The sequence below is a fragment of the Lepisosteus platostomus genome, chromosome 4, assembly GCF_059453375.1.
Source record: "Lepisosteus platostomus isolate fLepPlt1 chromosome 4, fLepPlt1.hap1, whole genome shotgun sequence".
In the NCBI taxonomy this organism is placed as follows: domain Eukaryota; kingdom Metazoa; phylum Chordata; class Actinopteri; order Semionotiformes; family Lepisosteidae; genus Lepisosteus; species Lepisosteus platostomus.
The window spans coordinates 8620241-8644957 of record NC_142614.1 but is presented as its reverse complement, the minus strand read 5'-3'; the positions used below and the strand labels follow the sequence as shown (position 1 = coordinate 8644957).

At 48.1% G+C, this 24717-nt stretch overlaps 1 protein-coding gene across 3 annotated transcripts; it reads right to left on the bottom strand.

The window, feature by feature from the left end:
• Positions 1-11: 11 nt before the first annotated feature.
• Positions 12-24717, bottom strand: ntn5 (netrin 5). 3 transcript variants are annotated; one of them, XM_088628170.1, is made up of 8 exons: positions 24539-24717; positions 19089-19150; positions 8966-10456; positions 7223-7411; positions 6375-6524; positions 4854-4907; positions 1488-1568; positions 12-1233 (listed from the first exon to the last, which is right to left on the bottom strand). In XM_088628170.1, exons 3-8 carry the CDS (start codon positions 10431-10433, stop codon positions 854-856), a joined length of 2322 nt encoding a protein of 773 aa, XP_088484296.1. In that variant the 5' UTR covers positions 10434-10456; positions 19089-19150; positions 24539-24717; the 3' UTR covers positions 12-853. The 3 variants fall into 3 exon arrangements, with proteins under 3 accessions (XP_088484296.1, XP_088484294.1, XP_088484295.1); XM_088628168.1 differs by lacking the exon at positions 19089-19150 and having other exon boundaries at positions 24539-24716; XM_088628169.1 differs by lacking the exons at positions 19089-19150; positions 24539-24717 and adding an exon at positions 20855-21035.

Genomic DNA, 24717 nt, shown 5'->3' with positions numbered 1-24717 from the left:
GCAGACCGTGCTTTAATTAATTCGTTTATTTGAAATCAGTGAACAACAACAGGGGGAGTTGTATAGTGATCATGAGAAAGGATTTAATGCAAAAAGTCATTTTTTAAGAGTCATTATTCTCTCGGCATGAATCCCCTTCATACACATTCATGTACTTCCCCTTTCGAAATATGAGAAGCCCCCCCACTCATGAATAGTCTCTCTCGGTGTGTATGCTTTGCAGTTTTGGCTAAGGAGCAGGAGACAGGATTCCCTTGCTTCTGCTGGTCCAAAACGTCCCCTCTCACAGTCCTACTGAGAACAGGTGGAACCAGCAGAGGACGTTCCCTCAAGAACGGGTGGCAGGACTCAGACGATCAAGAGCTTGTAGAGTACTGTACCCGCCCATCTTCTTCAGGCAGACCCTGCTATGGGCAGGGCTCCTAAACGCCAAGAACAAGGAATCCGTCTGGTTGTGCCAGGGAGATGTTGGCACAAGTATGTGAGAGGAAAGCACGTCTAACAGGCTGGAGAAGGTTTAAAAGCGCTTCTCCAAAACATTGAAAAGCAATAAACTGTGCAAGTCTATGATTTGAGCTTTTTAGTCTCGTACCAGGCTTCTGAAATGTACAATTCTGTGTTTTTACTTCTGGTTCTGTAGAACACAGCTAGTCCCCGTCCTGTAGGAGGCACTGCTTGGGCAAAACGCAGACTGTATCACGGATTGCTCCGCCCCAGGGTTTAACAGTGCCTGACTCAGAGGATCCTGGTCTTAACTCATGATCAGCTCCGTAAATCCTGAACGGATTGTCTTCCCATGGTGCACTGGGAGGGCCGCAGGGCTTGTTGCACAATAAGGAGGCCCCCTAGTGTGTCAGTGCGGAGGTTGGGGGGGCTGTGAGGACATAGGCGGGGCAGCTGAGGGGGGCAGAGGGCTCTGGCACTGTCCTCTCCTGGCCTGGCCCCGCAGTCCCCTCAGTTTGGGGGCCCAGTGGTCCCTCCAGAGCAGGGCCAGGGTGGTGCGGTCGGCCACCAGGCGGCTGTCGTCCGGCCCCCCCGCCATGCCGATCAGCAGGAAGGTGCGGCCCACCTGCAGGGCGGGGCAGCCGCAGCCCAGGTCTCTCTCAGGCACCCACACGGCCTGGGCTCCCCTCCTCACGCGGGGCGTCCCGCTGCGGAACACCGAGAGGACCGAAACCGAAAACTGCCACCAGGACCCCGAGCGCTCCATTGCCTGGACGTGAGCTTTCAGCACTGCGGACAGGAAAGGCACACGATGAGCCTGCGGTGTCTGAGAGCTGACGAGCCTAACAGGGGGCTTTGAGAGTGATTTAACAAGAATTTTATTGCTAAATAATAATATATCACACTTATACAGCACTTTTCTGGACACACCACTCAAAGTGCTTTACAGGTAATGGGGAATCCCACTGTCACAACCAGTGTGGGCCCGGCGTCCGCGGACATCAGTGCGGCTCAGGGTTCGAGGCCCTGTGGGCTGTGCTCACCATATTCCTTCAGGCAGTATGTGCGCAGGTTCATCCGGACTCTCCCCGCAGGTGGCTGGCAGTACGAGTCACACCCCTCCCCTGAGAACACACACACACACAGGACGGGGAGTCGGAGCAGGCACAGGCCACCAGTGCATCCAGCCCCTTCATTAGCTGTGCCAGGGAGATGTTGGCACGAGTAATAATCATAATAATTATTATAATTGCTGACACTTATATTATGCTTTTCTGGACACTCCACTCAAAGCACTGTACAGGTAATGGGGACTCCCCTCCACCACCACCAGTGTGCAGCCACACCTGGATGATGCGCCAGCAGCCATAGTGCGCCAGAACGCTCACCACACATCAGCTCTCAGTGGGGAGGAGAACAGAGTGATGAAGCCAATTCATAGACTGGGATTATTAGGAGGCCATGATTGGTAAGGGCCAGGAGGAAATGTGGCCAGGACGCCAGGGTTACACCCCTACTCTTTTCGAGAAACGCCCTGGGATTTTTAATGACCACAGAGAGTCAGGACCTTGGTTTTACATCTCATCCGAAGGACGGCGCCTGTTTACAGTGTAGTGTCCCTGTCACTGTACTGGGGCATTAGGACCCACATGGACCGCAGGGTGAGCACCCCCTGCTGGCCCCACTAACACCTCTTCCGCTTATTAATGAGATGTTTCAAAAGTGGTTCTGCAAAACGTTAAAAAGCCATAGACAGTGCAATTCTATGATTCGAGCCTTGTAGTTTGTCTCGTACCAGGCTTCAGAAATGTACAATTCTGTATTTCTTTATGGTTTTGTAGAACACAGCTAGTCCCTGTCCTGCTTGGACAAAACTCGGACTGCGTCACGGATTGTTGGGTTTGACCAGGATCCTGGTCTTTAGTGATAATCAGCTCCGTGAATCCCAAACGGATTTTCATCCCACGGTGCCCTGGGAGGGCCACAGAGCTTATTGCCCCCGAGCTCGTCAGTTTAATTAATTAATAATTAACAGGATCAATCTTAAATTTGTGAAGCACTGGCTGGTTAGTATAGAAAAGGAGTATCCAACCTTGACATGTCCATTCTGTGAGGTTACGTGACTTTGACCCTTCCAAACACTCTACTACAGAACTGATCCTTAATTGCTTGATAAAGATGGTGTCAGTAATTAGAGCCTGTCAGAAGCAATAATGCGGAATGCGAAGGAAGTGTCATGGAGCACTAACTGCTGGCCTTGGGATCCAATTAATGCTTTGGGCGCAGGAGGTTATGGTTTCAGATTTGTCTATAATAAAGGACTAAATTAATTTTTCCAATGCAACCTTCGATTGCACGGGCTTCCGTTTTTTTCCATGTAATGATAGAGAGCGGCCACTAGGCGGTGATCATTTAACACATGTCCATGCTGCTGAGGCGGCCAGCAGATGTTTCCTGACGTGTAGCCAAATTGGCGCTCAGAAAACACGATCAAAGGGGATTAAATGAATTTGGAGTGTTTGCATAACTATGATGTTTTTAATCCCGGCTCCATGGTGTTTTATGGGTAACTATACCTTAAATGAAGTGAATTTTACTGTAAAAGACCTTAAGAAAAATTCCATATATTTTGAGGTAGGAAATAGAAAGATTGGCTGGCTTCTGTTTGCAACAAAAGTCAGTAGAATTAGGCCTTCCAGGATTTGCGCTCAAGACTCCCTGCTCTAGTCTAAAGTTTCCAGCACAGTCTTAAAGCAGCCCCTTAATGTCCTTTTGTTTATCCTGTTATGTGTGCCCTCCCTGTACTGTGTATTCGTTTATTCTCTCCCTTTATAGAGGCACACATTTTTGGCAAATGTTTTTTGCCATGCAATGATGGATATTGGCCACAAGGTGGCGTTCAATTAGCACGGGGACCAATGCTACGTGTTCAGAAAACACGATCAAAAGTGGTGGGACGACTGAGTGAAACATGGAAAAATGAATGCATAGTTTTCACTGTTTGTGTCTGATTGACAGGATGGATTAAATCAATCCACTCATTATATATACATTGTCACCCATCTGTATGACTTGGTACCAAGGGCACCACAGCAGTGTCTCACTTGGGATTTGAGCCACAACCTCCCAGTTCTGTGCCCAGGTCCCTGACCACTGTCCTCCTTTCCCCCTGTCTTCACACTTGGAGTTGCTAATTGCTTTCATGCTCATCATCCAAGACTCTGCCGGTAACGAACTTGAAGGGATCCTGATTTCTCAGCACCCTGCAAAAGGTTTGATGCTTTTCTTCATATCCTGATGTGACACCCTCCTCATGTCACCAGACAAGGAGCATTGAGAACTAATTCTCTTCCTTCCATTTTCTAACTGTTTGATCCAATCCAGGGTCATGAGGGAGCCTATCCCAGCAAGCAGCGGGCACAAGGTGCCTGGGTGGGTCCCTGGGTGGGACGTCAGTCCATCGCGAGGCAGACAGACACAAACACACACACTCACACCAAAGCTGATTTTCCCAGAGGCCAATTCACCCACCAACCTGTCTTTGGACTGTGGGAGGAAACCCATGCAAACACAGGGAGAACATACAGACTCCACACAGACAGCATCCCAGGTCTGAAATTGAACCCAAGGTCCTGGTGCTCCGAGGCAGCAATGCTAACTACTGCACTACCCTGTCTCCCACAAATCCCCATTTGCAAGGAAAACCTGTAAAATTACTCGGCCATGCTGGAGGACAATTAACCGAAACTGAGTGAAGTAACTTTGCTAAAAGGTCTGACTTAGTTCCCTTGGTAGGGACCTGAACCCATAGCCTTCCAGTTATGAGTCCAAAGCCAAACTCCTACACCTCACTGAAGCCACGGAGGTGAGTCTGCTGCCCCACACATGCAGGACAGCCTCTAAGAACGAATGAAATAAATCATTTACTCATAAAGATGTTCAGTGGGTATTTCAATCATATTCTCCCGCCCTTGGGGTTGTATGAGAAAGAACAGCAGGCACTGGATATTCCTGGCTTTCTGTGTGACTAAAAGACCTTAGACTCTGCCAAACATGTCTGCTTTTCTCTGTGTGGTCTGCAATATCATATCCCTTTTCCGACTTTGATGGATGTCTCATTCATAAATTGAAAGTACGGCCCCATAAAATTCCCAGAGCCCTGGCAAGAGAATGTCCCTAAGTTTCTTAAACTTCCACTGGCGCAGGCCAGCGGAGTGTCAGACAAGCTTGCCTGTAACCCCAGATGGAGATGTGAGCGCTGTTATTTATGTTGCTGGGGCGGTTTTCTGCGCGTGGCTGTGATTCGAATCAGGATTCCGCACTGCGTATTGCGCAGTCAGCTAAATTATAACCCCCCTGCTTCCCTTCCCTCGACAGGAGCAGGTTTGCTTTCTCTTCCTCGCTCTTACCTGCGCTGTACTGGGGCTGGAAGACGGGGGTGGTCGTGACCACTTCCTGGATTCCTGCAAAGACAAGGCCAGCCTGGAGTTAATCGGTGGCTCCGACGCGGATCACTAACGGCACCTCGGAGCTACAGGGACAGCTTGTAGGCCCCCGGGTTTCACTGTCAAGTCAAATCTTCACCTCCTTTACTTTCACCTCTCTTCCCAGCCTCTTCACAGGGGCTTCCTGTGATCAGGGCGGGACATTGGACTGCTGGTGCTCTTGTATGTTTTACAGGGAGTCCCAAAATCTCTCCGTGACTAAAAGACTTATTTCTTACAGTCCAATGGCAGATTTGCTGATGACGCCACCAAGACAATCCCGAGGAATGAAAACCAGAAAAGGCTTGGAATTTTCCCAGCGCCCGGAAGGAGCACCGCTCCTTATAAAATACAACGGATTGGATCTGATGGCAAACTTTGGGAGAGAAAATCCAAAAGCAACATCACCCCTTAATACATTTTGCCACACGCATAATATATTTTTGCCATTTACTTTTGGGTCCCTGCTGATATATACTGTACATTGACTTTCATTGTCTTGATTCTTGAATTGTGTTGCTGTCTTCTACTTGTTGTTGTTGTCATTCTGTAAAGCACTTTAAGAAGCCACCTTTAAAGGTACTATATAAAATACATTTTATTATTGTGTTTTAGCACACTGCTCTGGACTTTACGCTGCTATTTCGGCTGCCTAGGTAAACCTTCCAAGGGGCATTAACCTGGAAGATGGCACAGTGGGTAATTTAGGATGTTACAGTCCTCTTCTGTAACCTTGAGTGGGCTTCATTTGTCTGTCTACTGAGAATGAGTTACCCACTGAGACACTACTCCCACCAAGCCACAATCTAAGAAAATAGCGAAGACCTGACCAACAGACAGCGTGGAAGTCAGTCTTCACCTGGTGTGGGCTTAAATTTGAGTGGAATTCGGAAGAGTACATAAAAATAGAACGAGGGTTAATAGCATGGCCTCAAAATGTCAGGCGTACAAGTGTCTGTGTGTGTGTGGTCCTCACAGGTCAAACATCAGCTCTGTGCTCCAGTCCTCTCCACTAAATCAAACCCTCTCACGTTACTACAGTGCACCCCTGCTGCCGTCATCCCAGTGCCTGTCGCCCAAAGACCTGCTGCTCTTTGGTCTATTAAAAGACTTGGAGCTGCACAGCCAAAGCCTGTGCAATCCTGTATGTGCCATGAGTAATACTGTATGTGCAGCAGCATGCAAATTTTCTCCATCTTCCCTTCCTTTCTGGAGCTTTGAAGTGCAGTGAATGTGAAATCACAGCCTTCTCTTTCGTCCAGCTTCTAGATGCCTCATGGCAATTTCTGCTGCTGCCCCACTGCGCTTCTCTCCTGTACTGTTATCGGCCTGCTGCCTGTCTGGGCATGTGGAGCGCTATAAATCTGCATCGGCTCTCATGCTGGCTTCTCCTGCACAAGGCAGCCCTCCAGATCTGGGTGTTACAGGGCGGGTGCTGTGACTCACGGACGCAGGGTCTCGTCGGGGAGCGGCTCTGCTGGTACCCCCGGTCGCAGCGACTGCAGGTGACCCCAGTCACCCCCTCCCGGCAGCGGCACTGTCCTGTCGTCTGGTTGCAGGACCTGCCCAGGGCGCCGACCGGGTGGCAAGAGCAAGCTGGGGGCACGGGAGGATGGTGAGGAAGAGGGTGAGGAAGAGGGTGAGCGAGTGAGCGAAGGCAATGAAGAGAGCCTGCGGCTCCCAGCTCAGGCCTCAGGGGCAGAGAGTCCGTCGGAAAGTCACCGCAGAGAGGAAGCTATTTCACCTGGCCAGCAGCCTGCTGGACCTGGGATCCCATTCAGCTGCGTCTTTAACGATTCCTGCGAATTGGCTTCAATCACAAGCTAGGCTGCTTGTTCCAGACACCCACCATCCCATCTGTGTCCACAGTGCCTCCAATTCTCAATTCCTCACCATTTTGCCATTGTGCCCTGGTGCAACTCGGGAGTCAGACTACTTGTCTTTACGTGTATCCTGTTTCCCTCCTCTAACCAAGACTCAAGAGCCACAGCTCTTTCTAGCCCATGGTATTTGTTTCAGACCTGGCATTATTCTTCCTAGGGTAACAACCACATCTGACTGAACTGGCCCTTATTCGCTTTGTGCTGAAACGCACATCGGTGTCTTTCATTCCATCTCCGTATGTGGCTGCGCACCAGGACCCTGTTCCTGACGTGATTGGACACTATGAACATGAACTTTGACCCCTGGTTGAAGATCCCTGAATGGCAAAGATAATAAAGAAACCCAGTAGCCAACCACTTCCTGCCAGGTCTGCTCTTTGCCAGTGCCCCACTCTCTGCCCCGGTACTCACGGCGGCAGGCCTTGCGGTGGCTGATGGGCTTGCCGTGGTCTCGGGTGTAGCCCTCCTGGCAGTAGTGGCAGTGCTGCCCCGTGGTGTGGTGGCGACACTTCATGCACATGCCCCCACTGCGACGCCCCGACAGCTGGTACAGCTCCATGCTGAAGCGACAGCGGCTGGAGTGCTGGTTACACTGGCAGGCTGTAGGCCAGAGGAGGGGAGAGAGGAGAGAGAGGGGGGAGAGGAGGAGAGAAGGGGGAGAAGAGGAGGAGAGGGCAGAGCAGATAGGAAGAGAGGAGAGAGGGGAGAGGGGAGAGAAGGAGGAAATGAGAGAAATAGAAGAGAGAGAGGAGGAGGAGAAGGAAAAGGAGATAAGGGAGAAAGGGAGAGGAGCAGGAGAGAGGAGAGAAGAGAAACTGAAGAACTATTTAAATGATGTCATTTTCCTATTCTCCAATTCAAGCTGAATATCATGCAGCCAGAATTATCATGTAGTTCTAAAAGGCTAGACGGCTAGTGTTTGAGTGAAGGAGCTGAACTGTCTCCGTCTTGTCCCTGGCTTTACCATGCCTTTACCTTGCGGTGACGCCTCTCGTGCCTCACTTTCTCACTCCTCTCTGTGCTGCTTTTATACGTGCTAGACCCCAGTGAACTCATGTTTGGACATGAGCACCTGGCGCTGCTGGGGGGGCTCACGCTCGCTGGCGTGCGAGGTGTCAGAGGCTCATCCTGTTCGCACCACAGCCGCCCCCCCATGAACAGCACCACGAACAGCAGCTGCCCGAGCTCTGCATTCCGCCTGCACCTCCCTGGCACACTTCCATCTCACTTTCCCGCTCCCCGCTTGTAAAGAAACCCCTTTTCCTCCTTTCCCAGCACCCCCTCCACCCTTGCCTTTCGCCCGTTTACACTAATTTACTGCCTCGTAGCCCAGGGGAGGTGAAGGGGGGGGGGGGGGGGGGGAGTCAGCCAGGGTCAGAAACTGGTGGGGCGGGAAATAAAAAAAACTGAGCAACCAGTCAAGGGAGATTTACAGCCAGCAGAGCGACAGCGCAGGCATCGAGTGTCCGATAGGAACATGGCAACCATACGAGCTCCGTTCCCCACTTGAGGCAAAAGGGGAAATCACGGCTGTTCCTGGGCGGCACCGTGGTGCAGTAGTGACCACCGCTGCCTCACACTGCTGGGGCCATGGGATCACTTCCTGGCGTACTGTTTGTGTGGAGTTTGCATGTTCTCCCTCTGTTCTCGTGGGTTTCCTTCAGTCTCCTCCAGCAGCCTAAAGTAAGTGAATTGGCTTCTGGGAAATCTGGCCCTGGTGTGTGCGTGTACGTCTGTGTGTGTCTGCAATAGAGTGGCCGCCTGTCCCAGTGTGTATCCTGCTTTGCTCCGGTTGCTTGACAGGATAGACTCTGGCTCCCCACTGCAGCTCTGTACTGGATACAGCCATTAGAAAATGGAGGGAAGGGTGGATGGATATCTGTTTTCTTTTGATTTTCCCACTATTTTGTGCTTTATGTACACGTGCTAACATATTAATTAAAAGTGAACAAACATGCATGCATTAGTATATATGCAATATGCACAAAGTCACATTTCTGCTCCTCAAGCCACCCTGAGACTTTACACGTCTGTTCCTGAAGGCAGCATGCGAAGGGCTGGTAGGCAGGCAGACACGGAGAGCCAAAGAGGAGCACCCGTTTCGGGGCAACAGCCAGGGACAGGGGGTCAGACAGAGAGGCAGCGCTGACTCACGGACGCACTGGTGTGGCTGCTGGGGGGTGGCGCGCTGCCAGGGCCTGTCGTAGTAGAAGGGCTTGCAGATGTCGCAGTCCGGCCCGGCAGTGCCGTGCTCGCACTGGCACACCGCCCGCCCCTGGGGGTCCCGCCGGCACCGAGAGGCGTGCCCGTTGCACTTACACCGGCCTCCCACCTGCAAGTCTGAGAGGGAGAGGGGGGCAGAGGGGGGGGGGGCAGGGGGAGGCTGCGTGCCACCTCCTACCACCCCGCTGGGTTGGGTCAAGTCCTTCAGAGCGGGAGCTGGGCTGTGGTTCCGCCTCCGTCTTAGCTCCCTGCTCTGGGAGCCCTCCGTGCCGCCACTGGGACTCCAATGGCAGTCCGTTCTGCTACACGCCCCCTTCCCTTTCCCCGCCCTCTTATGGCCCCTCCCCTTCCCACGCCCCGCCCCCTTTGTGGCAGAACTTCTCCGCCCAGTGCGAGAGCCTCCCCTCGTTCCAGTGATATTTTGTCCGTGTGTGCCGTACAGCTCTCCTTTATCGGGGCTCAGCCTCTCTCCCTTCATATGGCCCCTCCCTGACTCTTTCAATCCAGGGTTGCCCTTTCCGGTTCTCAACCCCTCCCCTTTTCTCTTGATACCCCTCCCTTTTGGGCTCAGGCCTACCTCCTTGGGAGATTTTACCCAATGCCGCAAGTCTTTCCCAAGCTCCACCCCTTTGTTCTTAAGGTTCCACCTCCCTGCATTACTTCCTGCCTTCCACCTCAGAGCCCCTCCCTCTTCACGTTCTGACTCCGCCCCCTTCTTTCTAACTGACTCCTCTTTGTGAAAGACCACTCTGATGTCGGTAGCAGTCACCCAGTCTTGTAGGACAGGGCTGTAATCGAAGTCGGGAGCTGAGGGTCTGCCATCCAGGGTGGAGAAGGCTAAGACCAGTCCCCCACGATGTCTCTGCAAGGGCCGAGGGTCCGAGCAGAGGGGCTCGCTCTCCTGGCTCCTCGAAGTCACAGCCGTGTGGGGCAGAAAGCCAAACTTCTCCTGGCACTGAGAGGAGTAGTTCTGGAGAGGACTCCAGCTGTGGCCGTAGTCCATGGACTTCAGGATGGAGATGGAGCCAAACTCCTGGAGCTGACAGAACTGGAGGCTGATGTAGGTCAACTCGAAACGCCGTCCCAGTGGGATCGTCAGGCTCCACTCTTCAATCCCACTGGGACCCCCCAGCCAGCAGCTTATGTTGTGGGGGTTGTGGAGGTCGGTGAGGGAGGTGACGTTCTCCAGGGCACCCCCTGGGCCCGCCACTTGCACAGGAATCCTGTAGGCCGCGTTGATGAACTCGGGCAGGCAGTGTCTCGGACGCCCATCGGGGTGATAGCAGGGGTCCTGGGGAGCGTTCCAGTGCAGTGTGGACTGAGAGAGGGAGGATTGCACCAGCAGGAGAGGGAGGAGGAGAGGAAGGGAGAAGGCAGGAGGGGAGCAGGGCAAGGTCATTGCCCAGGGTGATGTCAGCAGGCCTGGGAAAGAGGGAAAATGAGAGAGTGAGAGAGAGAAATACAGGGGACGTGAAAAGGAATGAGAGGGAGAGAGGGAGAGGAGGAGAACAAAGAAGAGACTGGCAAAGCAGAGTCAAAGGCAAACAGAGGAGGCGGGCAGTATTCTCCTAGTTCCAGAAGCTGGCCCGTGTGATCCCAGTGATTGTACAGGCACTGAAGAGGTTAATGTGGTGGCAATTCTCTGCACTCTGAGGACTGCTCTTCTTCTGCTAGGGGCAAAATCATCTGTACTTATAGAAGCCTGGCCTTATAGCTGTAGATCGCCATATTAAAAGGCTGGAACAAATACAATTTCAGTGGCTGTTCAAGGGCTAGAGTTTGGGCCATGGTTATGGATTGGGGAGCTTAGATGAGGTGGCTGCTGAAATCCTTCTTAGTCTAGATACCAGCATGGTGCCACACTCAGCCCACCAGACATGCATCAAAATGTCAGTGCACATGGAATCCCAAGGATTTTGGCAAAGTCTGCCCCTATGTTACCCGTACAGAAAAATTGTGGATGGATGAGCCTCCCCTCCCCCCACAAAGGACCAATCATTCAAGAGAAAACTCTGCTCCCAAAAAGGTGAGCCACCCATGTTCCCCCTTTAGACTGCAATGTGTGGTGGAAGAGAACCACAGAGCACAGAGAAGGAGGGAAAGAAGGAATCCAGAGAGAAGACAGGAAAGAGATTGCAAGAGGAAGAAAGAGGTGCTGCTTAAGAGGAAGTCGACAAAGAGGCGACCAGCAGGTGGAAGAAGCTCTTACAAGGAAGGAGGTGGAGGAAGGAGGGGACATCTGTGGGGAAAAAGAAGGGCTGCAGAGTGGAAAACAGGGCTGAGCCTGTGAGGCTGAGGCTCACTGTGGGGCTGAGATGCGCCCTGACAGTTGTTCGCAAAACTGCCAAGTTCCACAAGCGCGCAGCATTAGTGACGGATGGCTCCTCTCAGCTTTAACAGCCATGGCCAATTATTCATCAGGCCATCGGCTTCGGATTCCGGAGGGCGAGGAAAGGGAAGAGACACGGACACGGTGCACACTTCCAGTCTAGGCATGCGTGTTTCTGCCTGGGATAAATCACAACTCCACCCCTGGAAAATCACCCCCCCCCCAGCCCACGATGGTGCCCCTTCACTGTTCACCTCTGCCCCGGCCTTGAACCACCAGCATGGGCGAGACCTGCCACTCGGCACTCCAGGAGCTTGTCCGGAGAATGGTAAAACAGCTCTTCCCTGCGCTGTGCTCGCTGCCTGTATTCAGAATCTACCCAGGCTGCGCACAAAATTCATCCCAGTGGTTTCACCCGAGCAGGGCAACAATCATATCGGACTGGAGGATTTCCTGTAGGCAAACGAATTCCTGTATTTACCACACATACAGTAGGTATGGAAGCGCAATGCTGCCATGGGGGAAAAACAATTCTCCTGGATCTGGTAATTATGAGAAAATTATCTTGTACTGTTATTACAAGATAGCAATTTATCATTTAATTCTGAGATAGCAACGATCGGTGTATTTCATCTCAGTGTATGAACAACCTGTTACATTGTGCAAGGACGGTACCTGTACAAGCTACGGATAGCTTTTCTGGAACTGCGGGTTTAGTGTTCCTGGCAATGTGCAATGCTGCAAAATGTGCACGGGCTTACTTTCCCCTAGAGATTAGGCATAACGACATGTTACAGTTTGTACCTCATGTGAGCACGGTTTTCACCATGAGGACACTCACACATATCCTCAACCAAGAACAAGTGTGCCCTGGAATGGATTCCACAGTTTAAAACTGAAAGTCAGATAATGATGATGCAGGTATTGTACGGCAATGGTGTTATAGCACATAAAGCATGCGAGAATTACTATCTCGTAATTGTCTTCTTTTTCTACACTCCATTGTTTAGAAACTCTGCTGAACACACCCTGCCTCCTCAAAAAAAGTCCCTTTTCTGCTGTAACGTGACCCAGTGAGCCCCCCTGTACATCCCAGATGCCAATGGGTTTGCCCAAGGTCCTCTTTTGGGTTGGTAAATATGGGACTCCTGTGAGGGAGAGCGTGAACGCCGAAGTCTCAAAAAAGAAAGAAACCCATGTAGCAGCTGGCGAAACTATATTGAGGGCACATCCATCAGTTTTATGGCTCTCCTTCATGTTGTGCCCAAAGCTGTTTGGGTATTCTGCACTCAGGGGGCTATGCAAGAGTGCTGAAAGCTCTCCCTCATTGCGGAGAGCACCCTATACATGGGGTGAAACAGTCAGCTTGGCTGCCGCCCTCTGCGTCCTTTTTAAAACGGGATGGCGATCTGCTGCACGCCATTGCCCAGGCAGGCTCTGCAACGCCTCCAACGCCCCTCTGCCGCCCCCAGAACGGAACCGAGCGACCGCGTTCTGAGGATGAGCCCCCGCCCTCTTCCTGCATACGCCTCGCCTCTTCGCTCATCGGATCGCGAAGGGACTCGGAGCAATGTGCTGCTCCTGCAGGTCCCCTTGCCCAATGCGGTAACTTCGATACCCTTTGAAATGAAAACCCGGAGCGTCGTGCAGGACCCCCACCCCCAACACGGGCCACCTCTGCCCTGCTTGTCAAGGGGGCTCCTGTGAAGCTCCGCAAGGGGACGGAAACGCCAACACCAGCCGGCTGGGATAAAAACAGAACTGTCCGCCGCGGATCTGTTGAGACTGGACACACACACACGCACGCACACACACACACACACACACACACACTGTAAATCCTCCAGATCTGTATCTCTGTCTCTGTCTCTCACCTCCCCCTCCCCCCCCGTCTCCCCCTCAGTCGGAATGCTCCTAACTGCCCGAGATTGATGAGCTCCTAACAAGCGTTTGACACCACCAGCCAAGTCAGCAGGGATGGATAAACTGGCTCTGTGGGGGTAGGATGAAGCTCAATTAGCCTGACACTTGAGGCACTGGCTGGGGGGGTGATTACGAGGGGTGTGTGGGAAGGGAGAGGGGTAAGGAAATCCCTTGCTGGGTGAACAGGACTGCTGGGTCAATCTCTGTCTGCTGTCACTTCAAGTGTGAAGAAATTAGTGTGGGTACTTGGCCGGCACATGTGTGGCATTCAAGCAGCTCTGGGCTTCTGCATTCAGCTAGATAAAGTCATCAGCCAATAAGGATGGTGCCATGTGATAATAGGAGTAACAAGAACCTGCGTGAATGCCAGCGGAGGCCACAGTGAGTTGGTGTAGCGCCCTCCGGTGCGAGCCGTGTGCTGACTGACTTGGGCCTGACACTATTTCAGCCCGGTAGGGATTGTGTGCAGTTCGTGGTATGCAGTATGGGCATACAGTGGTGAACCAATCAAACGATTTGCACTGCTATGGTACAGCCATCAGTAGCACGCGTGACACGGGCACGGTCTAGGAACCAGCTAGGTCAGACTCCAACCCAGGAACCTCAAGCCCTGGCTAATGTCACGACTTTAATAACACAATTCACTGAAAGCCCACAAATATTCTGTACGTTTTTGAGAAGGTTTCAAAACTGCTGTGAGTTACAGTTTATTGAATGCATCTTCTATAGCTTCAGCCATAAACAACCTTAAATGCCCAATTAAGACAATTCAATTAATACATGAATTAAATTAATAGACAATTATCAATTAAAGCTCAATTACTTTTATCAGTTAAAGCTGACTGGGCTCTCCCTGGCCCAGGAGAACACCCAGGATTCCCTCCAAGAGCAGAGTTCATCAGTCATAAAGTGGCCTTTTTCAGTCCCTGTTCATTTTGGGTTATTTTTGGGGCACTCTCTGTCCATGAAAATAAGAACCCGGGTGAGAAAACAAACAGGAGGCACTCTCAGAACTACAAACAGGAGGCACAAGCTGTCAGGCCCCCTTCCTGAACCCGAAGACGATACCCTGAAATCATAAGGCTGAAAGAACTCAGATTCAATAGGAAAGACCATACCAAAGATTAAAGTGTGATGAAAGTATTATGGAGTGGATATTGGCTTAACCTGCTCAGCTGAGGGCTGACCTCCTGGCCAGAGGACAAGGAGGCCAGGACCCCCATGCAGGGTGACCAAGGGGCACCTGCAGAGGTGGAGCTGGGGAGGAGGTGGGATGTAAGAGACATCTCGTAGGTATTTATAGCGTTTTGGGAGAGGAACGGATGTCGGGACCGATTGCTAATTACTGACAGCTGAGTACGATTGCTTTTGGTTGTTGTCGTCCCTCCCGAACTTTCATCAGAAACTCCATACAATGGAGAGGACAAGACTGAAGAAGAAGAGCAATTTCTATAGTGCTGATCATCTACAAAGATCTCAAAGACATTTGCGGACAGGAGAGGACACCTGCTGCACCCACATTAAGCCCTGTTTGTAGGAAATGTGCACTTGGCTTCAACACCAGCAGCGTCAGCCAAGAATAAAGCATCCTCTGGGCCAGAGAGAATCTTAGCAGGGCTTGCAAACCACTGTCGTAAACTTCCCTGCCATAAAAACACATCACAAACCCAGAAAGTCCAGGCTGCTCCATTGATCTCTCATCTGCGTGCAACGGGAGGCTGGTATCAGATTTAAAAGGAAGAATTCCACGTCCGAGGAAAGACATTGGAAAGGCGGATAGCGAACGTTAAGAACTGTTTGATTTTGTTACCACTGGCTTGAATTTCTTGCAAACCGCACCAGACCTGTAACTAGACCTCCCTAATCTTCGTATCTCATTTCTCTGCCAGGTGAAAGGGGGAGAAACTCCAAAGGCTATGGGGTTAAAAAGGAATGCTAGGTAAAGTGAGGCTTTGGTTACTTAGTACAGAAAAGAAAATGACATTAAAAACTACTGGATCACAGAAAATGTCAGATTTCAAGCTCCTTCTGTTAATGGCCTAAACAGCCTGACTTGTCGGGAGGGCAGTTGTGCTTATTGTTGTTATTACACAGTCAGATTTTTTTTTATTTTGAAATGATAAACAATCTGGGCAAAATCTCCAGCTGCTGATCATTTCAGCTCAGCACCAGAGCCTCTGCACATCTGTCAGCGCTGTTTCTTCTTTTCACTTATCGCAAGTATGCTTGCTGTCATACAACAGTGTTACCCTCACTTGGTGCTGGAAGAGAATGTCTTTCTGATACCAGTGAATGCTCACAGCAGAGTGACCACTGACTGGAGGAGAGACACCTCTCACTGACAGCACTGAGAGATCACAGCAGAGTGAGCACTGACTGGAGGAGAGACGCAGCTCTCACTGACAGCACTGAGAGATCACAGCAGAGTGAGCACTGACTGGAGGAGAGACACAGCTCTCACTGACAGCACTGAGAGACCACAGCAGAGTGAGCACTGACTGGAGGAGAGACGCAGCTCTCACTGACCACTTAGGAGACACTGGTTAATTCATTCGTACCCCTGTTCTGCAGACAGCACCTAACTCAAGGCCATGTACCCATCCTGATAATTAGCTAACTCCTGGTCAAAATCGGCTAATGGCACAGCCCAAGGGAGCAACAACTATAAGAACTATAGGATATTACTGGCTGAGCCACGCTGTGGAGACCCGTAGTAAATTCCAACTATATTTCTAAGTGTTTAACTGAGAACGGGGTTCCACTTCTGGGTGCTCACCGAATTTCTCTTGCTTTATTTCACCTTATCTCACCTCGCGTGCTCTCGCTGCGTTTAAGTGGGCTGCGAAGGGTGGGAAACGCGAAGCACGTCGTGTTTTAGGGGTTCGCCAGTGCAGCTCGCCTGCGCGCTGCTCTACAATCGCACGGGACAGCGGGGCAGCCCGTGAGCGTGCAAAGCGCGGCGTGACGTCAGAAGAGGCTCGAGAGCGTGAAAACGGCGTGGAAGCCAGTTGGACCGCGTTGGTCCGGCCAGAGCCCAGTGGACCTGTCAGCTCTTCACTCCGCTCAGGGAGTGAATTCCCTGCGTTGGAAATGTGCTGGAAACCAGATGAGAGAGATTTGTCCTGCTGCACAGAGTTTAACATTCCTCGTCACGGCAGCAGGAAAAAAAACGTGCTGGTGGAATAAACGAGCCGAGGGGGGCCGCGAAGGTGTGGTTTCGAGATACAGAAGATGTCTTTTAAATCAAAACAACAACAACAACAACAACAACAACAACACAAAAAAAACACTACAGTAATAAAGTCGAAATGTCAATCTGGAGAATGCGAAATATTAAGAGACGTGTTTTAGCCAGTGGCCATAGCAATCCTGAAAAGCGCAGGGGTTCTCTCTGGTAAATCCACAGAGAAGAGAGACGTTCTCACTCACGGCAGCCGAGCTCAGTTTAATTCAATACAAGTCCTGACTGACTACCTACAGTATTATAGTCCCGGCTGACGCGCCGCGGTTAAAGCAGAAGGACGATACAGATATTAATCGTACCCGCAAAACACAAACTGGCACACTGTACTGAAAACAGCACAACCGGGTAGTCAGACGAAGGCAGGGAACGTTTTGCATTAAAGGAGCGAATGACTGGTAGAATCCACATGCAAAACACAAAACACAATTTTAACACGTAAGTGTTTGTCGATAAAAATATAACTCGAAGGTACAGGACGGTTCGGTTTATTTGACGGTTATGGCGCCACTGTGACTGCGAAAGGGTGTGAAGACTTGAGTTTTATCGCTGCGTTTAGCTTTTCGCAGCCCGCAGAGCAACAAGATAACTCGAAGAATCCCCCATCCGCACACAAGTCTTCTGACACCTTCAAGGGGATCGCAAATGCCGGAAATCCAGAACATTAACACTCACTCCCAGCGCGGCTTCAGACGACAGAGAAAGACAAAAAAAATCGTTTTTTTTTTAAATGGGCCAGACTTCAAGGGAGGAGCGGGAGAGAAGTTGAAAATGACTTTGGCGAAATGCCATCCGGATGATTTTTTCCACAGTTTTTGCTTATAATAGCGAGGTCGGTCATAGGTTCGCCGCGGCCTAAACACCACCCCCAACTACTAACTCTCCTGCCCCGCCACAGCCACCCCGTGACGCGGAGCCCGCGCTCGAGTTGACCCGGCGGTGCGTGACTTCACCCGCCCGGCGGTGCGGGACGGCCCAGAAAGAGTCGTCTATTTTTGTGCGCCCGGGGGCCAGCGGAGCTTTGCCAGGAATGACGAGCCTGAAAAACAGATTATCGCCAATGGGATCTTTTTGCAAACGCTTATGTCTTTAGTTCACACCTTTTCTGACAGCCGTCTCACCGCTAGGAACTTGAGTCACCTTCGGGGACGGCTCTCCCGTGAGGTCAGGGAGAATTTTAAATCCCCCTACCTTAACAAGCCCGCCCAGGGACAGTTAATATACCCCTGACAACCTGTGCGCTGGAAGAGTGGCTTCGGCGATAACAGGTAAAGAAGTAAACCGCTTATTAAACCACAATATACACAGTCCGGCTTAACTCGTCACATACTAATCAACACTTATTTCTGGAACCGCCCCAGGTTACTTTAAGAATGGCACTGAAAGAGAAAACACACCACGGACTCTAATCTAGTCCAAACCAGACCCAGAGTTGCCCCCGGTCGCTGTCCTCTGTACTGGCTGTGGGCTGTGTCTCTGAACCACTATTTACAGCGGAACAGGGTTCAGACCGAGCAGCGAACCACTGCACTGTGTCAAACTCGGAAAGTGCGCTGTAGGCCTATTCTAACGCCTCAGATTCTGTTATAAAATAAACACCCTCTTATATCTGCGGCAATTAATTAGTCTGGCTCGGAGCCGAATGTTAGTTCTAGACCAGACGTGCGCGACGCCAAACCGAGCCCCGTTTATTTTTCAAAGAAAGGAGAAGTCGGGGACCCGGAGTGTCTTTCTTCCCAGCGGATCGCGATCGCCGTATGGTCTTGTCTTCTCTCGCGCTCGCTTACCTCGTTCTTTGCTCGGATTTGATAGTACTGCTAAAAAAAATCTCGTTTTCTTTAAAGAAAGTACTACCATTACTACTATTACCAATATCGAAAAAATGATTTTATATTCTTAATGTGACTCGTGTATATAATTTAGGAAGCTTGGCACCACCACCATTATTATTATAAATAATAATAATAATAATAATAATAATAATAATAATAATAATAATAATAATAATAATAATAATAATTCAGGTGGGTAGCTGCGTCAGCATGCGTAGTCTGCAAAGGAACAAGTAATAGGTTTAGTCCATGCTGAAAAGAGAAGAAAGAAACAACGTTTCGGCCGTGGAGAATTCTTCAGGTGTATAATAATAATAATAATAATAATAATAATAATAATAACCACTATATATTATGGAGGTAGCAGATTACTTTCATAAATGCTTATCTGATTCAGGGTCATGATGGCCCTGAGGCTATCCCGGGATATAGTATGTAGTACTTAATATATACATTATTTTTACCTTATAATTCTATCTTTTGTCTCATACTGTTACGATAATAATAATTACAGTTACTGAAAAGAGTGGTGGCGCTGGGCTATAGGCAGGTGATTTTTTTCAACAACAGCCCGTTAAGTAGAAGAATCCAGAGGGGAGACGTTTCGCGCCACAGGTTATAATAAAAACTATAAACGAAATGCCGCAATAAAAGGCTTTCATTGCAGAAAAATTGCTAAACCGTAAAATTTACAGGGTGAAAAAAACCGGATAAAATGACAGTACCTACCAACGAGCCAGGGATATTCATAAAAGAGCGGAAATCGACTGTTCTCGTGTCAAGAGCCGGGTCTGAAAGAAATTTCCACAAATACAGTCTGTTCGCAGGTCGGGAGCCTTGAAGAACCAAATTAAAACCAGATCGCCGAGCATGGAAACAGAGTTCACCGAGACTGCCGGCCGAGCGTGTTCAACATCGGCTAAAAACAAAGAAACGGCAACACGAAGTATATATTTTCGCTATTTTTATGATTTAAGACACGCTGCTGCTGCTTTTACAAGAGCTGAAATAATGAACAATCCACATAAAAGTATTATCTTTCTGCATTTATAGTCCTTCTATAGCCTGTTGCGAAAACGGCGATATTCTACCGTATTTTGATAGGGGCGACACAAAACTTCAAACCTTAAAAGCTTTTCTTGGGGTGGTTTTATACCATCTCTCGCTTGTAATTAGTACTTAGCTACATATAAATAGCAATTAGATAGTTTCGTACCAATAATAAATAGATGAGCGCTAATTTTAGACTTTTAAACTGGTCCTTAATGTCTTAATAGAATCAATGAAGTGAAAAGGGCTTCCATTCACTGGATTCCGGGTGTTAATCAGGCGCTGATTGAAATGAGCCCCTGCCACCCTCAGGGAATCTGGCATAGGAGGCCTTGTTTTATCAGTTTTTGTTAAAAATAAAGATTTTGTTTTCATTCTATTTGACGGGCCTGATCGTAGGCCCCATTTTACAGTGACGCTTCCTGCAATCAGAGTACGCGCGTCTCCACACACTCTCTGTTCTTTTGCAGGGTACTTCAGCAACACCTTCGAAAACCAACTCAACGGGCGATTCCTTGACGAAAACATAAGCGAAACTTTCAGTTGTCTTTGCGATCGTCGTTGTCGTAAAGCCCCGGGTTTCCTGTCCCGGGAACTCAAGAGCGTCCTTCGACATTTTTTCCTATTCCGTTATTATCTTTAAAAACGTGAAATAACAACTTAATAAAAACCAGCCAAGACGTAGGTTTGCATTTCTCCATGTTTGCGTTTCTCTCGTTATTCGACACAAAATCGTCGCTTTTCAATTCATTTTGCGCGGTGAGCCTGGTCCGACAGCAGTCGCAGGCCGTGTGTTAATCACATGGAGACGCCGAGGTTGGTGCTTTCGAGTAGATAACGAGTCTGGAACAGAGGAACGAGCAAACGACCTTTCGACACCACTGGATCTGGAACCTTGGTCTCGCATTAGAAGCGCGGAATCGCGGCTTTACAGAAACCGCGAGTTTCTGGAGTTTCTAACGGCTCCCTCCAGATAAACAGTGAACAGATTTCAGAAAACATCGGTCCTCCTGTTCCTACTGAGAATCACTTCGTTCATACAGCAGATTATAACACAAAGCTTTAAAGCATCAACAACTATCCAAACGAACAACAACAACAATAAAATAACATTTACATGTTAAATAAATAAAATAACAATATGCTTACGGTTGTCACGATTTCATGATTTTAAAACTGTATTTTCCCACGAATAATTAGTGGGGTCATTTGTTTAAGATAATTGATATACCATACGTAGCCAAAAATATAATAATATTTGGAAATATCATGACTGTTTTCTGCTCATATACGGGAGAGAGAGCTCTGTCCGTCGCCTGCTTTCTGATGTTTGTTACTTTGTGCGAGAAAACCTTTTTGGTTGTGGTAAAAAAAACACACACACACACAGACTGAAAAGGCATCAAAGCGACATTTCACACCGAGCCGTTTTCTGATTTCCTTACCCGAGCCAACCGCGAGCGCTAGCCAAGAAATGTCCGCTTTAAATTGGTCTTGTCTGGGCTCGCAGCGCGCCAGGAGTTAGCTCATTCAGGATTTATGGCGCATGGGAAGAAAGAGCAGCGCCTATTAGAAAGGAAGATATCTTAACGGTTTTTTTTTTTACACGGCCCATAGCGGAATGATTACAATAACCCATACACAGTCCATAAAGGGGAATGACTAACGCCCGGTGGAATGACATCTTTATAAACTCGAAGGGAATTGTGGGACTTTGGAAGTACGGTGTAACAGCTCCGTCAGTTTCGCGCTGAACCCAGACTCCAAATTGGTGAGAGAGGCGCTAGAACCGCATCACCTTAGTGCGCTCACTTATTACAGAAGGACTGACTGAAATCAGAGACTGTTTTCATTATCCGTGTTAGCGCTGTGCTCTAGATGAAATGAAGATAACGCGTTAAACGATGCTGATCTGTTCCTAGGAAAGGATACAGAAAACGTTTTTTTTTTTAGTTCGAATAAGTGTTTTACTGGTTTACGGGTTTTACTGGTCTGCTTCTGGCGTGAAAGAATATTTCTTTTCACGTTCCTGAACATGAGTTTTTCAGCTTCAATAGTACAACAGTATAATAAAAAAAGAAAACCCTGTACTACATAAATCGCAACAGAAAGTGAATAATAATAATAATAATAATAATAATAATAATAATAATAATAATAATAATAATAATAGTAATAATAATAATAAGCGATTTTAAGCCCGTTTTGTAGTTGTTGTTGACCTCTCTCAACAGCATCTCAAAAAGAGCTGATTTAAGATACAGTCTGAAACAGTCAAGTAGAACCCCGGGACAAATTCAACAGACCTGTTATTAAATGGAAAATTTATCTTTCCCGTTTAGTAAATTTTAATTACATTCCAATAATTTCTGTTACGAAGCGAACCTTTTCTGGAATCTATTAAAAGATATTGAAACCAGCAGCGTGTTGCCCAATTTCCACATTGTACACAGAATGTTAAATCGGTTACAGCTGTTATTATTATTATTATTATTGGTAGAAGTATTCTTGTCTTTTTGTTTTTATTATTGCTGCTGCTATTGCTTATATTTTTACTGTTTACGTATTGTTCTGCAGTCTTTCAGACCTCCCATCTGCAATAACGATGTGCAAAGAATTCTCATTTACGACCTCCGTCCTGTAAGATGGTTGAAGTGTTCTCTCACAAGCGTATGCGTAACCGATATCGGTGGTTTTGTCGGGTTGAGACAAAACACACGGTCCCGGAGAACGTCTCGATATCGCGGTTGCATTTCTTCCACATCTCGGGTGAACAATGAAACGCAGAGAGCAGGTTAATGCTTTCAGCGTGTTTACCGGTGAAACGAAATGTTTTAAAAAGTACATGACTTTCAGAACCGTCAAACGTTTTTATTCTGCCGAAAGTCCGATACCTCTGGGGTTCAGAACGTTACCTGAAAACATTCCAGACATCACAAGTCGATTTTTCAAATGTCCCTGCTGTATATGCCTACTGCTGTAAAATTTTGAAATTGGAAGTTTTCTGTCGCTTTTAAATGTGAACCCCCTATTTCAACTCAAAACAATCCCAAAACGTAAGGCCACACATTAATAAAATGTAATAATACGAACGAATGTCAGACACGTGGAAGCATCTCATCTTAATCTAATTGCGTTTGATGGTTAAACAAGACAGTGCGATTGATATTTAAAGGTTCGAGATTAAGCGAACATTGAAAACCCGTTCATTCGGGTGCAATGGAAATTGTAACCGTGGCCGTCACAATAACGGCTGCTATTTATACCAATAGGCTTCATGATTTCACCTAGGGAATCAATGAACGTCAGGCTCCATTGTAAATAGAAACAATTTTCTTTTTTTTAGGCTGTAACGCAAACCACTGACGAAATCAGCAAAATCTTGCTGTCTGAAAATTCTTAATAATGAAAACCTGAAGGCCGACAATCTGCAATTTATAACAATAAAAATAATTATATTAACAACAAAAATATTGATATTAACAACAACAACAATAATAATAATAATAATAATAATAATAATAATAATAATAATAATAATATAACAGGGCAATCTAGAGGTTACTGTATGTACTGCAAATGTATAGCTCCACTGATCATAATCTATGTGTGTGTTGAAGAAGCAGTTAGACTTTCAAACTGGAGCAGGATTTGGGACTTAAAAGATATGTGTGCTTTAGAAGGCTAGAACTGCGTTCGTTGGCAGAAACCGTGCTAAATGCAGAACCCGAGAGGGATCGTACTTTATACCCCCCAAAAAACGCGCCCCCGAAATCTAGTCCTCAAAACGACCTTGTCTTGTTTGATGGCGTCGTTTTCACTTGTTGAATTTAGTCGTTTTTGTGTTGTTTGCAAAACTGAAGGAAAATGCTTTAAGACAAAGTATACCCAAGCTGTATGCAGGGTATGCCACTTCTACGAAAAGGTACCTGTGAATTTAATAATAATAATAATTTATACGATAAATCAATTCACGAATACAAAGTTCAGTAATTTCTTAAGAGAATCACGTTACCGTTAAAAGAAAAAAAGGAGTATCTTTTTAACATCAATAAAACTTTAAAATATAATCGCTTTGATAACTCAGGTCTGCTTTTTTGCAAAAAATAATCCTAGCAGCCTATTAAAGAGGAGACTAAAGCTTTGTTAAAACTTTGTTTAGCAATCGAATTGAACCTTCCCTGGTTTATTGCCACCAATATTAATGTAAAGGCAAATCAGACCATTAAATACGCGTTTTTTTCACCGTGTGTTAAGGAGATGTTAAGGAGAGGGGGGCGGAAACTTTAATAATTGTTTATGTGACACGAGCATGATTGAGGAATACAGAAAGGAATGATTTTTCAGATGATTGAGTAAAAATGTGCTGAACAGTATGACGGCACACTGCGGAATCGGCGTCTAAACCTGTTTTAAAACAGGGCAGTTTCAAAACGTGCTCCTGTCGTACTGCAAGTTCTGCAGCGGCCCTGTCTCTAACAGTGCGGAGCTGATCATACTGTATCTGTCTTTCAAAACTGTTTGAAAAGGCCCGAGTCTTTCTGTCAATTGAATTTAAACCACAGTTTGCGTGTCACTTCTCACTTTTATCTTAAGACATACAGTGCGGTCACATCGCTGGGAATATGTTTTTAAAGTTCAAAATGCGTTTACTATGGAATAGCACAATCTATGACCGAATCAACAGATACTAACATAATCTATTCTACCACAATCTCTCCAGAAACTTCTCAAATTTAACTTGCAAAATCGTACGCATTGTATTGTGATGTCTAAGACGTATCGCAGCTCCATATGTACTTGAATCATTGTAACTTTTAGTAGCAGTCTAAGGGTGGTATTCGGATAATTGTCCCAGAAAGCACAGCTAGAGTACAAATGTACTAAAAGTTTCTTTGTCAACCAAGTAAACGGGACAGGGTAGAAGAGGGGTTGGGGGTGAACTTTGGCACCAGCTGCTAACTAATCAACTTGTCAATACCTTGATTCTGCGATTCTAAATTTAAAACGGCTTGTCTCGGCTTGTGCGGTACACAGGACAAAACACCCCATTTGGTAGTAAAGGCGCGTGCGGGTGCGACAAAGCGGGGATGTACAGGAAGGCAGTGGGAAGGAATATTTGCACTCACCATATCGAGGGGAACTCGTCCTTCTGAAAGCCCCATGTCTCGGCCGCCGTGTCTCCCCGCCCTGAAAAGCCCCGGTGAGGTGATCTCTGCACGCCAGCCGCGAGACCTCCCCCGCTCGCTGCCCGCGAGTGTCGGAGAGGGGCCCTCCGCCTCGTGACGTCAGGAAGCCCCCGCTGCTT

Bases quoted from the DNA above. Each gene is read 5' to 3' on its own strand.
- ntn5 (XM_088628170.1), bottom strand. From the start codon at position 10,433: ATGACCTTGCCCTGCTCCCCTCCTGCCTTCTCCCTTCCTCTCCTCCTC. The intron at 7,412-8,965 runs GTGAGTCAGCGC...TCTGGCCTACAG, and splicing joins GCAGCCACACCAGTGCGTCC to CCTGCCAGTGTAACCAGCAC. The intron at 6,525-7,222 runs GTGAGTACCGGG...CCGTGCCCCCAG, and splicing joins CCACCGCAAGGCCTGCCGCC to CTTGCTCTTGCCACCCGGTC.